This window comes from Lepisma saccharinum, chromosome 24 (assembly GCF_977018435.1).
Source record: "Lepisma saccharinum chromosome 24, izLepSacc3.1, whole genome shotgun sequence".
NCBI classification, from domain to species: Eukaryota; Metazoa; Arthropoda; class Insecta; order Zygentoma; family Lepismatidae; genus Lepisma; species Lepisma saccharinum.
This window is the reverse complement of record NC_139252.1, coordinates 61,325,516-61,346,826: the sequence shown is the minus strand read 5'-3', so window position 1 is coordinate 61,346,826 and position 21,311 is coordinate 61,325,516. Positions and strand designations below refer to the sequence as shown.

Here is a 21,311-nt window from a genome sequence, read left to right as displayed (position 1 = left end):
TATATTTTAAATAGTAAATAATAAGAATAGGGCTTATTAATCGCTACTTTATTCATATCAGGCTATCTAGGCATATTGGTTTACCATGATTTTACTGATTCAATATATCTACAAATACCTGCATTTCAGTGCAAAATATACCCAGTTTTTGTTTTTCTTTTTATGCATATAAACATATAATTTATTTGCCATAGTATTGTAAAGTAAATGTCTAAATATGCAGTGTCTTTTTGAAAGCAAAACCCATTGCAGTCTCCTGGTTGCATATATTAATTAATGTGCAATTTTATATCGGATGGGTAGAATATTGATTTTGAGTGTTCGTAAATTTTATAAACTCTTTTGGTACCAGCAAAAGTTTAACATCGCTAGTGAATATCGATCTATTTTTTAGCACAAGGCATAAGACAGTTTCTTGTGTTAACATAAATATATATTTGTGGAAAACATACAAATAAACATACTTACAACCTAGTTATCTCCGGCTCAATGTTGTGGGGTACAGCATGAAGTCCAAGATTTGTACACGTTATGTTAATATCACGACACTCGCACTGGCTTTCATTGGAGCATATAAATGCTGAAATGTAACAAGTATATGAAGGTTACATTCATCAATTTCCAAAAATATCTTTACAGAACAATGTTTGCAATGATAAATAATACTTGACATCATATTAAAATTATGTTCACTTAGCACATTCCAACAAATATGCATCAGAAACTCGGAAGATAGGGGTTCATGGGGATAGCCTTCCCTTTTTGATCAATGTTTTCAGTAGAGAAAGTAAAATATACCAGTAACTACTACTTTTCACAATTAAGTTACTGATTAATCACATTATTGCCATAATCATATTCTAGACTATTTAATAAATAAAAAAAAGGTAAAAGGTAAAGTGTTCCCCTGTGCATAGCACCACGCCATGAAGGCGTATAGGGGGTGTGGGGGTAACGCACCACACTTTCTTGATCCGGTCGTGAGTGGGGGTGATGTGATCAGCATCACGCCCCTGACCGCCTTTACCCCCCAGGGTTTCCCCCAGGTACCCATGTTATTCGACGCTGGGTGGGCGCCGGGGCCGCTTCCAACGTTAGAAAAGTTCCCGGATTTGAACCGGCCGGGGATCGAACCCGGGATCTTTAGCATGGTAGTCAGACGCGTTACCGACTGAGCCACCGCGGCCATAAAAGAAAACGTGAAAATAATATAAGCACGTAACAAGTATTTTCAAGTACATTAGTACAACTTATATTCCTGAAGGAAAATGCAAAAGTGTTCTTTCTTTTAAAATTCATGGGTTGCTAATGTGTTTAAATTACTATATATAATTGTTCATTTTTAAACTTAAAATTAATGGATAAATGTTATTTGTGTAATTATTTAAAGCATGTGATGAAACATTAAAACTTTCCTTAATAATTTAATGCAAACATACATTCAACCTTCTCTTAAAATCATGACGAATATAAATGCGATAAAATTACAATTTCTTAACATTTTTTTTTTGGTTCTAAATTAGCATAAGCTCCAGTGACCAGGTTTAACGGGTTTTGAATAATTGTTGATGTGATTTATATTCTCTATTAATTTTGAACTGCAAATAATGAGTAAATGGTAGCTTACTTACGACACCCATCTTCATCAATCCAAGTCCCTGAGCAGTCGATATTTCCATTGCAGACAAGAGTGGTGTTCAAACATGGTCCTCTCAGGCATTTGAAAGTTTCACTGGGGCATGTAAAATTTTCTGCAATCAGAAAAGGTTGGTTGAAAATTTTACAAAATGGAAAGGTCTGAAGAAGCATCAGGATTGAACCACACTTCTTGAAAAAAAAAAAAAATCTTATGTGTGTATTGTAATTATATTGAAAGAATATTACAAGAAGAAGTGCAAAACAAGAGAACAATTTATCAAGAGGCATTGTCCACTTACCACACCCAATAAGATGTGAATTGTCGGCACAGCCTGACCTTGGATTTCCTGATTTGAAACATTTGTGATCAGCAGACACACACTGACTGTTTGAGCACTGGAATTCATCCACTTCACATATTATATCATCAGTGCCTGAAAATGTAGAAGGAATGTTTGAAATAGGTGTACATGACACTACAAAATAATACAATTTTATCCAATCTTATGCAGTGTGAACATTGGCCTTCGTGGTAGAGTGGTTATGAAGCCAGAAGTCCCAGGTATAAATACCAGGTAATGCATAGGTGTATCACTGTTTTTCTCATCCACTTTCATCATTCATCATTCATCATCATGATATTAATTAATCTAAGAGGTAGACGGGCAATGTAAAATAACATAAATAGAGTATGCTCGAGGTGTAAATTCTCAGGTGGGGGATGCTTAATCAAGTTTGGGGATAGCTGGGGGAAGGATGCTTGTGTGATTCAACACAAAAACAATGAAAAAGGTGGCAGACGCTTATGCTGGAGGTATGCTTTGTGCTTAACTGAGGTATAATATCCCCCACCTTAAGAACTGTAAAGGGATAGATAGATTGATTGATTGACTTGGTTATTTCCCTGCTGGAAATTTCTACTGTTTTCAGTAGACAAATTCTACTGTTTTCAAATGTCTTCTACTGTGTACTGTACTGAAATCCTATTGAAGATCTACTGTAGCTACTGTGCTCTACAATAGGACTACTGTACTCTTCAGTAAGGCTACTGTACAGAAAAAACAATGTATATAATAACGCATAATACTTGCTACCATATATTATAAAATCTTTTATTGACGCCAAGAATAGACAAAATTAATTCTTGACACCATATTTTCAGTGATTTTGAAGTGCATTGGAAAAACAGTACATGAACTGAATTTCTACTGTTCTTCTAATGAATACTACTTAAGTCAGATATATCTTAATGAATAAGTTACTACAATTCTTTCTTAAGAAATAACTCAATCTTAAAGCAGCTAATAGTACTGTTTTCAGACAGCAATATACTAAACACAATAAAAGATATTAGTTGTACAATTATATTACTTGAAAATATTAAGAGTACAGTTCAACTACTTAAGATAGAAGAAACAGTTGGACTACTGAAAACAGTAGAAAACATATGCAGTACAGTTCATCTACTGAAAACAGTAGAAACAGTTGGGCTACTAAAAACAGTAGAAAACATTAGCAGTACAGTTCAGCTACTGAAAACAGTAAACACAGTTTGCCTACTGAAAACAGTAGAAAACATTAGCAGTACAGTTCATATACTGAAAACAGTAGAAACAGTTGGGCTACTAAAAACAGTAGAAAACATTAGCAGTACAGTTCCTCTACTGAAAACAGTAGAAACAGTTGGGCTACTGAAAATATTAGCAGTACAGTTCCTCTACACCCACAAGTAACACCCACACCCAGGGCAGGATTTGAACCAAGGTCCCCTGGACTTCTGTGTTAACCACTCCACCATGGATGACCGCAGAAATGGTGTAAAGAAATTACTTCGTAATAATAACTGAAAAGAAGAATTATAATTCCAAAATAATAATAATAAAAAATATTTAGTGGATATATGCTTTAATACAACTACTGTTTGAAAGATTTTCCCCTTCAACATGGTCTGAGGAATATAACTTAAAAAGAAATTATTCAATAAAAATATGAAAATAGAGGGTAAACATGAACCTCATTTTTGTGAATTTTAAAAAATAGCAAATAATAATTAATATATTAAATTATATTAAATAAAAAATCTCTTGAATTTTAAGTACACACCGACAGGCAGATATATAGACAAAATTATAAAAACATTTCAATAATAATTATATTATTTAAAATGTGAACTATTTCCATGAACAATTATCTCAACGATAAGGTATCACATTTATATACACAAAGACAATTAAGAAATTCATCTTACCACAGTTTGCTTCATCCGATTCATCTGGACAGTCAACATAATAATCACACCAATAAGACTCCAAAACACACTGGCCACTAAAGCATTTCTTATGATTTGGAGGGCACACAAAATTTTCTGGAAAAAAAAAATAATATGTTAAAATTATTGTCACTAAATTTTGTATGTATTTTTCTATATAATTTAATCTTGAAACTTTGAATTGCAATAAAGGAACAAAATCATTGCATTAGGGGGTTCCAACATGGCTTCTGAATTTTAATATTTTCTACGAATACAGATGATACTTTAATACTGTTTGAATTGCTGACATAAATAAATTCATTATGAATAACTTTTTTGAACCACAATTTTGCACTGCAATGGCAGCTACTAAACACTGGGTGTATCAAGATCAGATTACATTTTCAGATGCTTTCAAGTTAATCTAGAAGCTACTCACAACCATTTTCTATTTCAGCATCTACTAGGGGTTACAAATATTTATTGCAAGTAAAGTATTGAACTTACATTAATAAAACCAGTCCAGAACGAACGAGGAACTCAAACATTTTTTTTTTACACCTACAAACATTCAATGTGTGCACCACGGGTGTCACAGCATGCATCAATAAGATAATATAGTTCTTGCAACAATCGCATCAACATGGACCTGTTGATAGTGTCTATCGCTGTGATGATCACGTGGCATTGGTGAGACGAATACCCTGTCTTTGATGAAATCCCACAAAAAGAAGTCACATGCTGTAAGGTCCCGTGATCTTGAGGACCAAAACATTGTGAGTGATTTGAGTGTCACCTAATGGCAGGGATATGAACACAGCTTAACAAAACATACACGCAAAAACTGTTTGCATTCCTCAATTGTTCTGGACTGGTTTCATTAACAAAGGTTCAATAGTTTACTTGCAATAACTTTTTGTAACCCCTCCATTATTTATGAAACACCAGGTATAAATAAAAAAAATCAATTTTTTTGTCACCTGTAGGCCTGGAAGACTTTGTAATTTATAAGTGAGAAGTATTTTTTGAAATCAGGAGTACATTTCATTGCCCCTGAATTAATAAAACATGTCCTAAGACTCCTATATTCCTTTTTGACAGGCACACCAGGTAATGGTAAAAAATTAAAGAGTCAACACAAGATACAAGGTTGTTCTTAAGATATGGCTGAATGTTGTGGGAATTTCAGCATGTTTTTCAATAAGTTCCTAACAATGGCAATTTTCTTGTGAAATAAATGTTAAATATTTAGACAGGGTGAAGAAAAGTTGAGTGTTAAACTACAAATAGTCTAGATTTTTGTATTGATATCATGATGTGAGTGGAAGCCTTGGCCTTGCTACTACCACTACTAACAATTTGTGTTCAGAAATATTAGGGTGAGAATAAAACCATCTTGTGCCTCACTGATGGCATAGTGGTAACGTTGTCACCTTGTAATCAATACCCGGTAGAGGGACATAGTGGCTTAGATCCCACTTGAAACTGTAGGTCCAGTCCTGATTAGCCCATCTGTGTGTCAAGTTGACGTAAAGCACAAACTCAAACTAGAGCTGAAAGTGGAGATTGTTCACTGAGGGAGGTTTGCTTGGTGCTAGCTGGGGGATGCTCCAATCTTTAACGTGCGTTTGATTAAAGGTTTTATTTGGTTTATTTTACTTCACATTTCTGCCACTACTTTGTTTAACATGGTGGACAATGGAACAACTGCAGGAGGCTTTGCATAAATTTTCCCAGCTCTACTTTGAACACGGCTTTAAAAAGAGTGTCCCAACAAGAATGCCGGATTTGAATTGGGCCATTGTCTTCTTGTTGTAGGGTTGGTGGCACTGTTCTTATATGTGATTGTGGCCTTATTTGATTGGCATGTGATTCCAGCAGGATGGCGCTACCTGCCACACCTCCAACGAGACGATTGCCTTGCTGCACGACAAATGTCATGTGATCTGACACCATGAGACTTCTTCCATTGGAGATTTGTGAAATCGTAGGTTTATGAAAAAAATCCCTGAACTGTACCAGAACTCAAGGAGGAAATTCGACTTGTCATCGGCTAAATCGAGGAGCAAGTCTGTGTAAGACGCATCAGAGCAAGTCGTGGGGCACATAAGACAGATATCGTTTCTCATACTTCACTGGCAACCATGGGCGTCTGGAAGGGGGGGCAAGTGGGGGTCGTGGCCCCACCCTGGAAAATGAAAGTCAAACAAAAATTATGTATTTCACACATACAATTTCATTTTAGGCACAATAATATGTGTTAATTATTGCATGAACACCATAAATACAAATTTAAGCAATGTTTTTTAGGGAACAACACTATGTTTGGGGAAAATTTGCCTTGTTGCCCCCCTGAAAAAAATACCTTCCTTGCCCCTCCCTGGAAAAAATCCTGCGGACATCCATGCTGGCAACATGTACTCTTTGTAATGATGTAAAAATACATGTCATTTCATGAAATTAAAATAATTTTTCACGTTATTATACACATTGGGACACTCTTTACTAGAAACTTCATATCCAAGCTAATACTCCTAACGCTTCTCTTTCAAATTGTGTTTCGGTACTTACTACAGTGCAATTCATCACTCTTGTCCCAACAATCAAACTGGAGGTCGCAGCGTTTGCTCATGTTTAAGCAATAACCATTATCACATTTGAATTCACCTTCCAAGCATGGAGCATGGTCTGAAAACAAAAATAACAACCAAAATGAAATGATAGCTTTTTTTGAAGGTAAATAACCTAGGCCCTATGAATGCATAGGGAAATATGTAGGTGCACTTTCTACAAATAGATAATTTGACTAATTTGGCTACAATATAAAATTTCCACTAGGAATAGCATATGAAGAGACCATACATTGAGAAATGTTTCCAAGAAGTTATCATGTAATTTGTGTATCTACCTGCTATCCTAAAGTCAGTCAGTATGGAAGTATTAATATTGACGTTTGATTTTGAAATTTTGGGTACATTCAGACCCGTCACATTATACGGGGTCCAGCCCCTTACCCTAACCAGGGGCGCCGACTTGTCAAAATTATTGGGGGGCTCTGATCACTGAAATAAATTAATGAATGACTCCCTCCCTCTCTTTTTTAAGTTTTGGCCTCAGTGTTCGAAATCACGTAAAAGCCCATGAATTCCTCAAAAATATTAAAATTTTCATTTACAGTTCGGATGCAAAATGTTAATTGTTCACGGATGGATATGTCACAAGTTTCGTCAACCATAATAGCAAAATATTCCAGACTTTTAATATCTGCTACCACGGAGCGCAAAACAGATCTCCCTAATATATCAATGATCTTGTTCTGAATGTCATGTGAGAGCCATTTGTAGCCCAAACGTCCCATCCACTCTCCTAGTTCATGCACATCTTATTTTGAAACTCTTTTTAGTAAAAATGTGAACAATACTCATAATTATATACTTAGTATATAGTAATAAGTCATGTGTTTTGCTGTCTCTGGTCATAGTCCCCCAAAGTTGATGGTTTAGCAGTCTCAGCCCCCCCCCCGCCCCACCCAAGTTGATGGTTTCGCGGTCTCAGCCCCCAAATTGATGGTCTAGAACATTTCAAATGTGTATTTAAGTTCATGTGGCACAATTCAGAGTAAACTTTACAAGAGAAGCAAAAATAATACATTAGATTCTCTTAAGCAAAATTATTTTGGGGGTTCTGCCCCCACATTAATAACATTGGTGGGGGGGGGGCTCGAGCCCCTCCAAGCCCCATGGAGTCGGCGCCTATGACCCTAAATAGTATATAACTTATATAACATAACTGTAATGTCGGAGGACTAAAATATTCTTACTTGTGTTAAAAACTGAGGCTGTGAAGGGGCTCTCAGCACACAGGAAGACAAAACACAGGACAACACACACACACACACAGCCCTACAGAGAATTATACTGGCCGTAACTCCAGTCACCAGAGCTTTGTCAATCTGCAAAATACAGTCCAGTGTTTACTATGTGGAAGTGAGGTTGACAATTGGGTGTACTACGTGCAAGGATCACCCCTTACACCCTGAAAGTATTAATATACTTCTGCTTTTAATCTACCTTGCAATACTTATAACACACAACTATCTATGAAATCTCAACATTTTTAAACCAAGAGAAACAACATCTATTAGTAAACAATGCAATAGAGTTTTTGTAGTATGATACAAAATGATCACTAACAGATCCCTTTTTAATATTTTTGTAGGAGTCTTAAGTCTTTCGTGGCTGCTAATTATTTGCTTTTAGAGCTACAATGGTGGAATTCAGTGTCGTGATATAAAATATCCCAAATACAGTCATCCCAATCATTTAAACATGTTTCTTGATGGCCTTTCGAGAGAACATATGTTCTACAATGGATGATATTCAACAAACAACTTCCCCATAAATTCATTGTGCAAAATCACACTCTGCTGTCATATTTTAGGCAAAGAGATCAGATCCTGCATTGAAAACATTCCAGGTAAGCATTGTGCGCATGATTTTTGCCAAAGTGATTCAAGGTATGATTATCGTGATCACATGAGGAATGTATACAAATAAAATATCACAAATTTCTCGCTGTAAGAATGCTTCTTATATGCTATCCTTAACACGTGCAAATTTGTTTGCCAGACTTCATACTGTTTGTTCTGAAAGTGCACTGCATGATGATGTCAAGTTGAATATCGTTCATTCAAGCAATACAAAAATTATAATCTGATGGGTACAGACACATGTGGAGTTTCATTATGTTGGGCTGGTGTAAAAATACTTACTCTGACATCGTTTTTTTTATTAAACCTGTTTGTTACATTTCTAGTAACTCTTCTTACCCCCACACCCTTATACGCCTTCATGGTGTGGTGCTATGCACAGGGGAACACTTTACCTTTTACCTTCTTACCCTTTACTCCTAGTCGTGGACATGAAGACTCTAATGGTCTAAAATGAAACCTATCCCAAGGTAGGTTTAATACGACTCCAACCAAGGTTTGTAAAGTTTTTAGATAACTGTTTATTATACCACTTGAACACTTACAACGAGTAGGTAGATGACTCGTAACTGGAACTTGAAAATTAGGTTTTACAGAAGAGCGGCTTAAACCTATTTCACTTCTTCCTAGATGTGGAGCTATCACCTGAGATGGCCAATTTAGGTTTTACAGAAGAGCGACTTGAACCTATTTCACTTCTTCCTAAATTGGAACTTTCATCCCATTCAGCCAACCTAGGTTTTACAGAAGAGTGGCTTAAACCTGTTTCACTTCTTCCTAGGTTGGAACCGTTCCTATTTGTCAAGTCTAGGTTTTACAGAAGAGCGGCTTGAACCTATATCACTTCTTCCTAAACTGACACAGACCTCCTTTTCAAGGCAAAATGCGTTGTATTTATACTCAAGTTTGCAGCCTCGAACACCGACCTTTAAGTAATTTCCTGATACAACATTCTGAATTATAACAGATAGATATTCGAAAAATACATAGTTTTGTTATTAGTAATTTAAAAAGAAAGTTTATATATTCGTTTGAGTTAACAATTATTTCTTTAACGTTGATTAACTTCTTACATTTTGGAAAATATACACATTTAAATGTTCCGCCATTATCTAACTACAATTTGGTTAGCTCATTAACATTGGCAATCTTTGATTGGCGAGTTTATATTTACATCATAATAAATGGATGTTGCGTTAAACGAGCTGACTTCATTAGACTAATACATAAAAGTTAATACCTTAGACCATAAGCACCCTGATTGGTGCATTCATGTTTGCATCACAAACTGAGCCATACAACATGTAAATTTTATATATATATATAAACATTATCACAAAATCAAGGTGACACTATATCTTTCTTCCTTTACTAAGTACATGCAAAGTTAATTGTGCAAGGTTGAAACATTTTTTTTCTTCTTCTTCTTTTTGTAGGTATTGAAAGTGTCAGATATTTATGACTTTTCAGAAATAACCCAAGTGACAACTTAATAAGAGGGGACATCAAAAAGTTTTGCCTGGTGATGTATAATTTGTTTAATAATGGAAAGATTGAAACAATGAACCTCCATATAGTTTGCCTGTAATGTCCTCTACTCAGAGCTACCCTTACACATAGTTCCCATCACGTTCGTTGCATTTGAGCCATCGTTTTACCCAGACCTCACAAAAAGGTGCGAAAAATTCCACAGAACACTCCCTGCCCCACAGTTTTAACCTCCTCAGACTTAAGTTCAAAGTGGGAGAAACCGAAAATGTGCACAAGAGAAGGACTGGCAGCCCATGAACAACCGCCACAGGGCTGATGAGCTCATTCGAGCGGATAGACACATCACCAGCCAGGAAATTTCTGATGCAGTGCACATGTCCTATGGGTCAGCATAGCTAATGATCGAGAGTTTGGGATACCATAAAGTCTGTGCTTCGTGGTACGAGATTCGAGGACCTACAGGAGGTTAAAATAGCTCTGAACGGTGTGACAAGGAGTGTTCTGTGGAATTTTACCAAACTTTTTTTGATGCCTGGGTAAAATGCTGGCTCAAATGCATCGAACATGTGGAAGGGTAACTCTGAGTAGAGGACACTACAGGCACACTATATGTATGTTCATTGTTTCAATCTTTTCATTATTAAACAAATTATACCTCAACAAGCAAAACTTTTTGATGCCCCCTCGTAGATGTATCAGGGATACACACAAATATGTCTGCCTATTTACTTACCACAATCCAATTCATCTTCCCCATACAGGCAGTCCCATTTGTAGTCACACCGAAGATGCTTCGGAAGGCATCGACCATCTTCACAGAGAAAAGTTTCTTCTTTATAATCTTGAATAACGCAGAAACCTGACGACTGGTCTGAAACTGAGTTTGACAATTGAATCAGCTTTCAATGTGTTGCATCGTCAATTTGTTATTTCACTGTGTTGTATTAACAACAAAAAAGTACATCTCTGCTTCAATATTTTAAAAAAACTAAGAACTCATACAAATTTATATCTAAAACCTAACCTCTTTTTATTGATCAAATCTGTTGGAACTTTAAATGTATCTGTCACAAAATATACATATCAATTCTGACTACCATGTTCATAAATTCTACTCTCACAAGAATGTTATCAAATATATTAAACTCACGTAGCAGAAAGTGTTTAAAATACAGAAAAATTCTCAAAATAAATACGAATGTGAACACAAAATAAATAACTTTCTATTAATAGAGATACTTACAGCAAACAAACTCATCCGAGACCAGGTCGCCATTTTGACAATCATTGATTTCATCGCAGATGAACTTTGAGCCAATGCATCTTCCTTTCGAATGACTGTGTTCAGGAACATAGCAGCTGTATGTTACATTGCGTTTACACTGGACTATCCCTGGAAAGGAACAATAATGAACTCATATATAAATGAAATTATGTTGTTTTTTTAAAGGCTTTTGTGATATATACAGTGGAACTCCGATTTTTCATTTTTCCACATTATACATTTAATTCTCATGGTCCTGGTAGATAAAATTTTCCACGATTTTATATTTTTATGCATTGTAAGCTCTTTCAACTTGGTCTCCTGAAAAATGTAAATCGAGGTTTCACCATACTAATTTATATATTTAAAGTTGTAATAAAATACAGGGCTATTGCAAATGATTGGAGCAGTTTCGTGAGTTTGCTGTAGCTATAATATTAGACATATTGCCATGAAATTTTACAGTAATGTAGAAAAACTCAAAAAGTTTTCTTCTCTTGCAGGCATGTTTCAGATTTCCATCGGGAGACCGCAGCACTGAGCATTGAGTAAAGATGGCGACAGGCACCGAGAAACCTTATGCTGTGCTGTAATTTCATGCATATCAGTCGGTCAAAAGAGTGCAACGACACTTTAGAACAGAGTTCAAGAAAGATGCATCGAGTGCCAACTACCTACATTTGGCAATGGTATGCACAGTTTACAACTACGGGATGCCTCTGTAAGGGGAAATCAACGGGTCGGCCTCCAGTGAGTGAAGAAACTGTTGAGCGCATGCGAGCGAGTTTCACACGCAGCCCATAGAAGTCGACAAACAGAGCAAGCAGAGAGCTGAACATTTCACAACCAACCGTTTGGAAGATCCTAAGGAAACGATTGCAACAGAAGCCTTACCGCTTGCAATTGGTACAAGCCCTCATGCCCCACGATGAAGTGGTTTGCAAAGAGTTTGCTACACAAACGCAACAACTGATGGAAGAGGATGGCTTTTGTGAAAACTTGTTTATAGTGATGAGGCAACTTTTTTTTAAGTGGCACAGTGAACAGTCTCAATGTGCGAATCTGGGGTACAGAACATCCCCACACTATCGTGCAACTCATCCGTGACTCACCAAAAGTTAATGTGTTCTGTGCGGTGTCTAAGTTTAAAGTTTATGGCCCCTTTTTCTTCAGTGAACAGACCATTAAAGGACATGTATATCTGAATGTGCTGGAGAACTATCTCATGCCGCAGCTGGAGACGGACTGTGTGGACTTCATCTACAAACTTAGATTGCAATGTTCGTGCATTTTTAAACACGCGATTGGGAAACCGATGGATCGGCCCTAGTGGGGATGATGATCAGACATTCCTGTCCTGGCCTCCACACTCACCCGACTTAACACTGTGCAATTTTTTTGTGTGGGGGATATGTGAAAGATTCCGTTTTTATGCCTTCCTTACTAGCAGACCTCAGAGAACTGAAAGATCGCATCAACAATGCTTTTGCACTGATTGATAGGAGCATGTTACATCAAGTGTGGAACGAACTTGATTACAGACTCGATATCTGCAGTCAGTAAATGGGAGACATAGACGGGAGACTTGTAATGTAGTCCAAGGAGTCCTAACACAACTTTTTGAGTTTTTCTACATTACTGTAAAATTTGAATTTGAATTTGAATTTTATTTTTCTTCCGTTGACCCTTGTTTAAAAGGGCATGGAAAACGTCAAGATACATAATGAAATAATAATTAGTTAAGTACATCATAACAAAAAAGAAGAAACATTGTGTAGTACATTACATCACTACACCAAAGTAAAAATGAAAAAAATACACTTCATTACACTACAATAAAAATAAAAAACACATTATCATTGTTGCATGATTGAAATAAGAATACAATTAAAATACATATTTTTTAGTACATTGGCCTTGTATTGTCTTGTTCCATGAATTCTCCGATACTGTAGAGAGCTCTCTCTGTCAAATATTTTTTTATTGTTTGTACAGTAGAGCATCGATTATCCGAAGTAATTGGGGGACATGGGTGTTCGGAAAACTGGTTTGTTCGGATAATCGAACTGTACATGTTTATTTGCCAAAAAGAAGTACTGTACAGTAAATTTATTCATAAAAACAGGCATCTCTTTAAGTATTACAAAGTAACGTACAAAGGCAACTTTAGTAGGAATATATAGTATGTGGTACAGTTTATTAAACAAAAATATGTACATATTACATACGCATTTTGCATGAACAATACATACACCGACAGAAGTGTGCTGATTGTTGAAACACAGCGACTGGCGGCTTGGCCAGTCAGCAGCGCCTTATGAAGGCCCCATTAGAAGCAATGTTCCGCCAGCGGTGGCTCAGTGCGGCGACTACTGTGGGAAACTTGGTTTGGGAGTGAGGGGGATGATGGACGGTAGGGTGGGAGAGTAACAGGTGTGAGCGAGTACACAGTTCGGTTAAGCGGTCGTTCGGTTGACCGACGTTCGGATAATCGACGCTCTACTGTATTTGTTTATCTTTTGGAGATATCAGTTTTATGTCATGAGGCAGCTGGTTGTAGAATATTTTTCCGGCATTCATTGGTGATTGTTTTGAGATATTCAGTCTGTGTTGGTTCTGGTAATAATTATCTTTCCCCCTTGTATTGTGGTTGTGTAATTGGTTATTTTTAGTCATGCTTCCAGTATTTAGAACAAACGTTATAGCCTTATAGATGTATAGGGAGTATATTGTCATTATTTGTTTCTCCCCTGAATAACTCTTTGCAAAATTCCCTACAGCCTAGTTTGTACATTATTCTAAGTGCTCTCTTTTGAAGTCTCAGTATTCTGACAGTATTATTATAAAATGATTCACCCCAAGGTATTATGCCATATTCAACATAGGGGTAAATTAGTCCATAATATATGCATTTGTTAATTTCTGTTAAATTATATTCAGCCATTTGTTTTAGCAAGTGGCCACGGTGGCTCAGTCGGTATCGGGTCTGACTACCATGCTAAAGGTCCCAGGTTCGATCCCCGGCCAGTTCAAATCCGGGAACTTTTCTAACGGTGGAAGTGGCCCCGGCGCCCACCCAGCATCGAATAACATGGGTACCTGGGGGAAACCCTGGGGGGTAAAGGCGGTCAGGGGCATGATGCTGATCACATCACCCCCACTCACGACCGGATCAAGAAAGTGTGGGGCGTTACCCCTACACCCCCTATACGCCTTCATGGCGTGGTGCTATGCACAGGGGAACACTTTACCTTTTTTTCTTCATTTGTTTTAGCAGGTATAGATTAGATGATAATTTACTGCAGATGTTGTTAATTTGTTCTTCCCACGTTAATTTTTGATCCAGTGTTATTCCCAAAAACTTTACTGAAGATACAGTTTCTACGAGCACATTGTCTATGCATAGTGTTTGTGACTCAAAATCCATGTTTCGGATTGTATTGAATATCATAAATTTTGTTTCATTGTTGTTTATTATTAATGCATGTGAAGTTAAGTATTGTGCCAGTTGGTTTATGGTGATAAAAGTGTTTATTTCAAGCTTCCTAGGGTCGATACCTCTGGCAAGATCAGTTGTGTCATCTGCATAGGTGACAATTTTTGTGTTTGGGTATTCTGGTACATTGTTTATGTACAAAATAAAGAGCAGGGGCCCCAGGATTGATCCTTGGGGTACCCCCATTAACACTTTCCTACTTTGTGATTTAAAGTTAGTGACTATACCATGCATGTTGTAGCTTATTTGAGTAATTTGCATTCTGTCCTGTAGATAAGATTGTATAAGTTCATAAGCTATTCCTCTTATTCCTATATTGCTTAGTTTGACCATAAGCAGGTCATGTCTTACCCTATCGAATGCCTTGGAAAGATCTAGATATATAGTGTTTGCAGCTTCGTGTTTCTCTAATGTTTCGGTTACATAATCGATTAACTGTGCTAGAGCTGTGTTTATTGATTTCCCTTTCTGGAATCCATGCTGGTTTCTGTTTATTATGTTATATTTGTTACAAAACTTTATAATATAATTTGATAAATTTTTTTCCAATATCTTTGAAAAAGCAGATGTTAGGGAGATAGGTCTGTAGTTCTCAATGTCTGTTGCAGCTCCTTTTTTGAATATGGGCATCACTGTGCTGTGTTTTAGAACTTTGGGGAATGTACCAACTTTTATTGAATTGTTGACTGCATACAGCAGGGGTTCTAAAATAGATTCTGAGCAGGATTTAATAAGTTCAGCTGACCATTCATCAGGTCCGTGTGATTTTTTGTTTTTTAAACCTTGTATAACTTTTTTTTAACTCATTAGCACTTACTTCTGGGATATATACTCTATGTGATCAAAAGTATCCGGACACACTACGAAACGTGTGTTTATCATAGAGAGCGATACAGTACTGCCATCTACCGCGTGGAACATAGTCGGCGACCTCAGTAGTCTGCAGACAGTGTGAGACAGCAGTATGGGATGGTCGGAGGAACTCGCAGACTTTCAACGTGGTCAGTTGGTTGGGCGCCACTTGTGTAGGAAGTCTGTGTGTGATATTTCCACCCTCCTAAACATCCCTCTGTCCACTGTTTCCAATGTTATAGTGAAGGGATGTGTACAACCCAAAAGCGTGCAGGCCAACCTCCCATGTTGACTTCCAGAGACCATCGAGTGTTGAAGAGGGTCGTACAGCATTATCGTCAATCATCCATCGCCACCATCATGCAGGAATTCCGAACTGCATCAGGATGTACTCCAAGCATCATTACTGTTTGGCGCAAGGTGCGGCAACTTGGTTTCCATGGCCGAGCAGCTGCCCATAAGTCAAAGATCACACAGACAAATGCCAAAAGCCGCCTCGTGTGGTGCAAGGAGCGTCGAAACTGGACCATAGAACGGTGGAAAACCATTGTGTGGAGTGATGAATCACAGTACATAATGTGGCGATCTGATGTTAGGGTGTGGATGTGGCGAGTGCCTGGTGAAGGACATCTACCAGCCTGTATAGTGCCGACAGTGAAATTCGGAGGTGACGGGGTTACAGTGTGGTCATGTTTCTCCTGGAGGGGGCTTGGACCCCTTGTTGCTTTACATGGCAATGTCACGGCACAAGCTTACGTTGACATTTTAACAGCTTTCATGCTACCTACCATCGAAGACCAGTTCGGGGATGACCATTGTGTCTTTCAACACGACCGAGCACCCGTCCATACTCCAGGGCTTGTGGGGGAGTGGTTTGACGACAACAACGTCCCACTAATGGACTGGCCTGCGCAGAGTCCTGATTTGAAACCCATAGAACATCCCTGGGATGTTTTGGAATGCCGACTTCGTGCTAGACCACACCGATCCACATCAATACCTCTTCTCATTTTGGCGCTCTGAGAGGAATGGGCTGCCATTTCTCAGGAAACCTTCCGGCACCTGATTGAAAGTATACCTGTGAGAGTGGACGCTGTCATCAAGGCTAAGGGTGGGCCAACACTGTATTGACTGCCAGTGTTCCCGATGGAGGGTTGCCCAAACTTGTATTGTATTTTCAGGTTGGTGTCCGGATACTTCTGATCACATAGAGTATACTGTTTGGCCGATATTTCTCGATTGGGATCTCTAGTGTTTTGTCATTATTTTCATTCTCTCTGTTTGTGTTGGTTAAGTTTTTCAAATATTCGTTGAATAAGTTACATATGATATTCGGGTCAATTACTTCAGTGTCATCCTTGATGACTTTTATGTTTGCTTTATCATTGTTTGTGTTTGATACACGGTGATTTCATGGCAATATATCAAATATTATAGCTACAGCAAACTCATGAAACTACTCCAATCATTTGTAATAACCCTGTATATAAACAAGTCAAGGTCATATTTAGAACTTCAGGTAAGGTTTGGTATAACTGTATTAGTAATGAAGGTGGTAGCTGTTTAGTTAAAAATCTGGCGAGCATACCCTTTTGTCAAAACAATGCAATGTTACCAACAGACAATTGCCTGTTACAGTGTATGGAGTGTCTCTCAGGTGCAGATGGCAATGCGGGCGAAGGTCAATGGATCTGATTGACAGCCCCCCACCCCCTCCCTCCCAGCCAGGTCTGATATGGACCACTGATCAACAACAGATACAGTCCTCCATTCAAATTGGTGAGGGGAGGGGGTAGGACTAATGCCTATATTCTGTTAAACAATGACTGCTAGAGGGAGGCAGCAGTTTCTCCATTTATTGAAATACTAAGATGTGGAATAGCTAACTAACTAACTCTCTAGCCTTCTTAAACCCAAAGGTTTACAGCTGCTGCAACACAAGCCTTCAATCTGTCCCTATCCTGGGCAACATCAATCCAATCTTTTCCATCCTTACCAATTTCATTAAGGTCCATCTCAACGTTATCCCCCCATCTTCGTTTTGGCCTTCTACAGGTCTCTTACCATCAGGTTTCCCAACAAGAATCCTGTAAAATCTTTTTTCCTCTTCCATTCATGCCACATGGCATTGTGAAATATAATGCTATGATGTGGAATGCAAATGGAAGTTTTCACATTATTGTTTTCCCTGAAAATCAAGTTATGATGGCATTCTCTTTAATACCACATTCATGATCTAGAACAGCCAGCATTCGAATCTCTGGCTGGGAATTCTTTGAGAGGTTACATCAACACAGCAATGAATCTCTTGTAATTGGAAACACTGAAATAAAGCCTGTCCAGGTTTACATAAAACTTATGTTAATGGAAAGTAAACAAATGCATAGTTTTCCATTTGTTTGTATTTTATAAGATTTATTTATTTATTTCCATCCACTTGATCATATGAGTACAAATAGCACTATGATATGAGATAGGTCAATTACATGTATAATTTTGAGTACAAAGGAATTAACACATACTTATGCATATTAAAAAGTATAAGAGAGTATGGAATAACATAGAAAATAGAAGAAAAATCAAAGGTTATGACTATTAGTGAACATAAAAATACAAGAAAAGTCAAAGGTTATGTCTATTAATGAAAATATGATCTAAGTACTCCTCTGTGCTATAAAACAAATACTTCATAAGCAAGCTTTTTACTGTTATTTTAAATTTGGTTGGATTTTGATTCTTGAATTCCTCTGGCAGCTTGTTATAGAGTTTTACACCTTGAAATCCTAGACCACTATGTGTTTTGGATGTGCGGACAGTAGAAAGGTGGAGGGAGTTATGCGTACGAGTGCTGTACTTGTGTATGTCCAGATTTTTTGAGAAGATTTTAGAATTTGTATGAATAAAGTACAACGTTTCTAATATGTACAAACATGGAAGAGGTAATATTTGAAATTCATTGAAAATTTGTTTTGTTGGGTTTGAGAGGGATACATTCTTCATAATTTTTAATATGCGTTTTTGCCAAATAAAAATTTTCTGCATTTTGGGTGAACTGCCCCAGAAAGAGATACCATATGTAAGTACAGGTTGAATCTGTCCAAAATATACTGTCCTTAAATCATTCAAAGTTAAAAATTTCTCAAAATTCTCATCATGTAGCAGAGCCTGCTTAACTTTTGAATTAAATTAGTAACATGAATACATAAGGCATAGATGTCCAGAGGTTATTTATTTTGGTGCTCATGCCACTTCAGAGTCGTCTTTGTACTTCTCCAGGCTATGACTATTAGAATTAATTATGAACAGATGCAAAGCAAAATCTAATTATTCGCTGGAACCTTTGGCTTCACAGCATACTGTATTTCAATAACTGCTAGTTTACAGAGCACAACTTTCATGCCACTTGTCTAATGAATATTGATAACCACTATCTAAGCAACAAACTAAATTGCGGAGGTAAAATTCAATATTTCCACACGGCTGTTTTAGTTGTTACAATAAAAACAGCAACGAGGAAGTGTGAAATTTATCATACAAAATTCTTTCAATCTTCTTATACCAAGAATGAGATTTAGTGTTTCAGAATGAATCATGTTGCTCAGTCTGGAGATTTAATAAACTTATTGTGGAAAATAGAGACGGATATTAAAGATAAGATACTGATTTGGAGTGATTTGTGCCTATAATTATTTCAGTTGACTTCTTGCATGTAGGATAACAACAACTGAATCAGACTCGCATAAATTTACAAGTCAGTTTCATAGTATTTTTAGAACAAAACAAGGTATTCGTATTTTGGGAAATGAGAAACACGGTAGTAAATATACAGAGAAACTTAGTACTCGTGGTTTCCACAAAGCTGCTTTAGGTTTGTTCTATTATTTTCGGTGGCCACTGGCACCATCCTCATTGGAACTTGTTGCTTATGGTGGCAGTGGTCACTGAAATTAATAGAACAAACTAAAAACAGCTATGTGGTGTACAAAGTTTCTCTGTAATTATTAAAACAAGGTAGTCTGCATGATGAAGTTCTTAATGTGATGATACAAAGGCAGGGGTCGCAAGTTGTTCATCCTTCTTAATTCATCCTTCATCCTCATCTCATGATCAACCCAGAGAGGTAGAAAGCAACATAAAATAAGAAAAAAAACTGCATGGAGAATATCACATGGAACCAATATGAAAGGATAAGGTACTCACCATTTTGCTTTGTGTAACTGTCTTCACAATTAACTTCATCTGCGCAATCTCCAGCGCAATCGCAATGAGAATCACACACATTAGCAAGTCTGATGCATCTGCCATTTGGGCATGAGAACTCTTCAGATGCATTGCATTCTTCACCTGAAATTCATTTCGAACAAATCATATGCATATAATTTAACAATTTCCAAAAAGATTGGTGCACTGTATTAGATTCAATGTCATTCAATGCAATTGTGATTGTTTCAAGGCAAATCACATATAAGCATCTCAATTTATGAACACAACACTACCTGCTGTTGAAATCTCCATAAATATGACTGTATTCATATTTATGTGGGGATGGGAAACAGAATATGTTGTAAGCATATGATGGGACGTACAATTGGAAACAAAATGTCTACCACATGTACATATACATCAAGACGATTATAGGGATGAGACAAATTATTACCTCTCAGCAGTTATTTTTTAATGAAAAAAGATTATCAAAGGTCATTGTACAATATGTCTTAATGTAGAATCGAATCCAGTAACCTTTTGATTACAAGACAAAGGGATTGTAGTGCAATAGTACTTACATGATCTTCCACAATGGTTCTATTTTGTGTTCGTAAATGTAAATTTATGTATAATGTCCACTATTATTCTTATGGACCTCCCTGATGGCGCATTACTAATTTGTAACCAAGAAGTCTCAGTCATGACATCATAGCAAGAAAAAAAAATCATTAACAAATTAATAAATTCCCTGTTAAGATATAAAGTATATACTTACAGTGTATTATTTCATCAGCTTGATTATCACAATCAGGCCATCCATCACACCAGTAAAATCTGTGCATACGTGACCCATCTCCACACTTGACAAAGTCTTCTGCAAGAATATAAAACACAATAAAAGAAGCAGATAGACTTAACCAATAGAGATGAAACTTTCACATTAAACCCTTGTTTGAAAGTATATTTTATGAATTTTGTTTGTGAATGCTCAATGTTACTGTTGCTTCTATCATACTCTTATGAACTGCATGAAATTAGATCATTCAAGGTCATGCCATCTACTTACAGTGTTGCCAATTAGCAACAATTTCAACTTTCAATAATAATTCTGGAAAAATTTCTAGAGAACAGTACTTAATGTAAAAAAATATGATGATGACATAGCCCCCTTTGCCTCCCCTTCCAGACATCCATGTGTAGGTTCAGTTCCGATTAGCCTATCTGTGCATAAAGCTGACTGAAAAACACTTAAACTAAATAGTACACATAAAAAATACAACAAAGACAAAATAAATTTGAAACAGGACAATAATAAAAGTTTGTTTAAAGACAACTTTGAGGTCGAATGGGCCTTCCACTGTGTAACGTGCTCTGTCAGGAATTGAACCCAAGAAACTTGATCACAAAACAGTATTAGCTACTATGCTTTCAACAAAGCCCTCAGGACAATAATCAAACATATGCTGTAAAGATGAGACCCCTCTTTGTATACATAAAATTAAGAATGAAAAAATAAAGAAATCAAAATGCAGTATCCTAAAGGGCTGAGTATACCCGCATGCAATCACACACACATACAAACACATTTTGGACATATTTGGCTATTGATTTACAATTTATAAAA

At 36.9% G+C, this 21,311-nt stretch overlaps 1 protein-coding gene across 1 annotated transcript in view; it reads right to left on the bottom strand.

Moving 5' to 3' along the window:
- The window catches only part of LOC145978201 (G-protein coupled receptor GRL101-like), a 376,753-nt gene that overhangs the window by 39,050 nt on the left and 316,392 nt on the right, over window positions 1–21,311 (bottom strand). The window contains exons 7-15 of the mRNA XM_083110642.1: window positions 20,463–20,561; window positions 19,682–19,825; window positions 11,113–11,262; window positions 10,603–10,746; window positions 6,461–6,577; window positions 3,887–4,003; window positions 1,938–2,072; window positions 1,632–1,751; window positions 469–580 (exon numbers count right to left, since the gene is read on the bottom strand). Of these exons, the coding sequence (XP_082966768.1) occupies window positions 469–580; window positions 1,632–1,751; window positions 1,938–2,072; window positions 3,887–4,003; window positions 6,461–6,577; window positions 10,603–10,746; window positions 11,113–11,262; window positions 19,682–19,825; window positions 20,463–20,561 (1,138 nt within the window). The remainder of the gene's footprint in view (window positions 1–468; window positions 581–1,631; window positions 1,752–1,937; window positions 2,073–3,886; window positions 4,004–6,460; window positions 6,578–10,602; window positions 10,747–11,112; window positions 11,263–19,681; window positions 19,826–20,462; window positions 20,562–21,311) is intronic.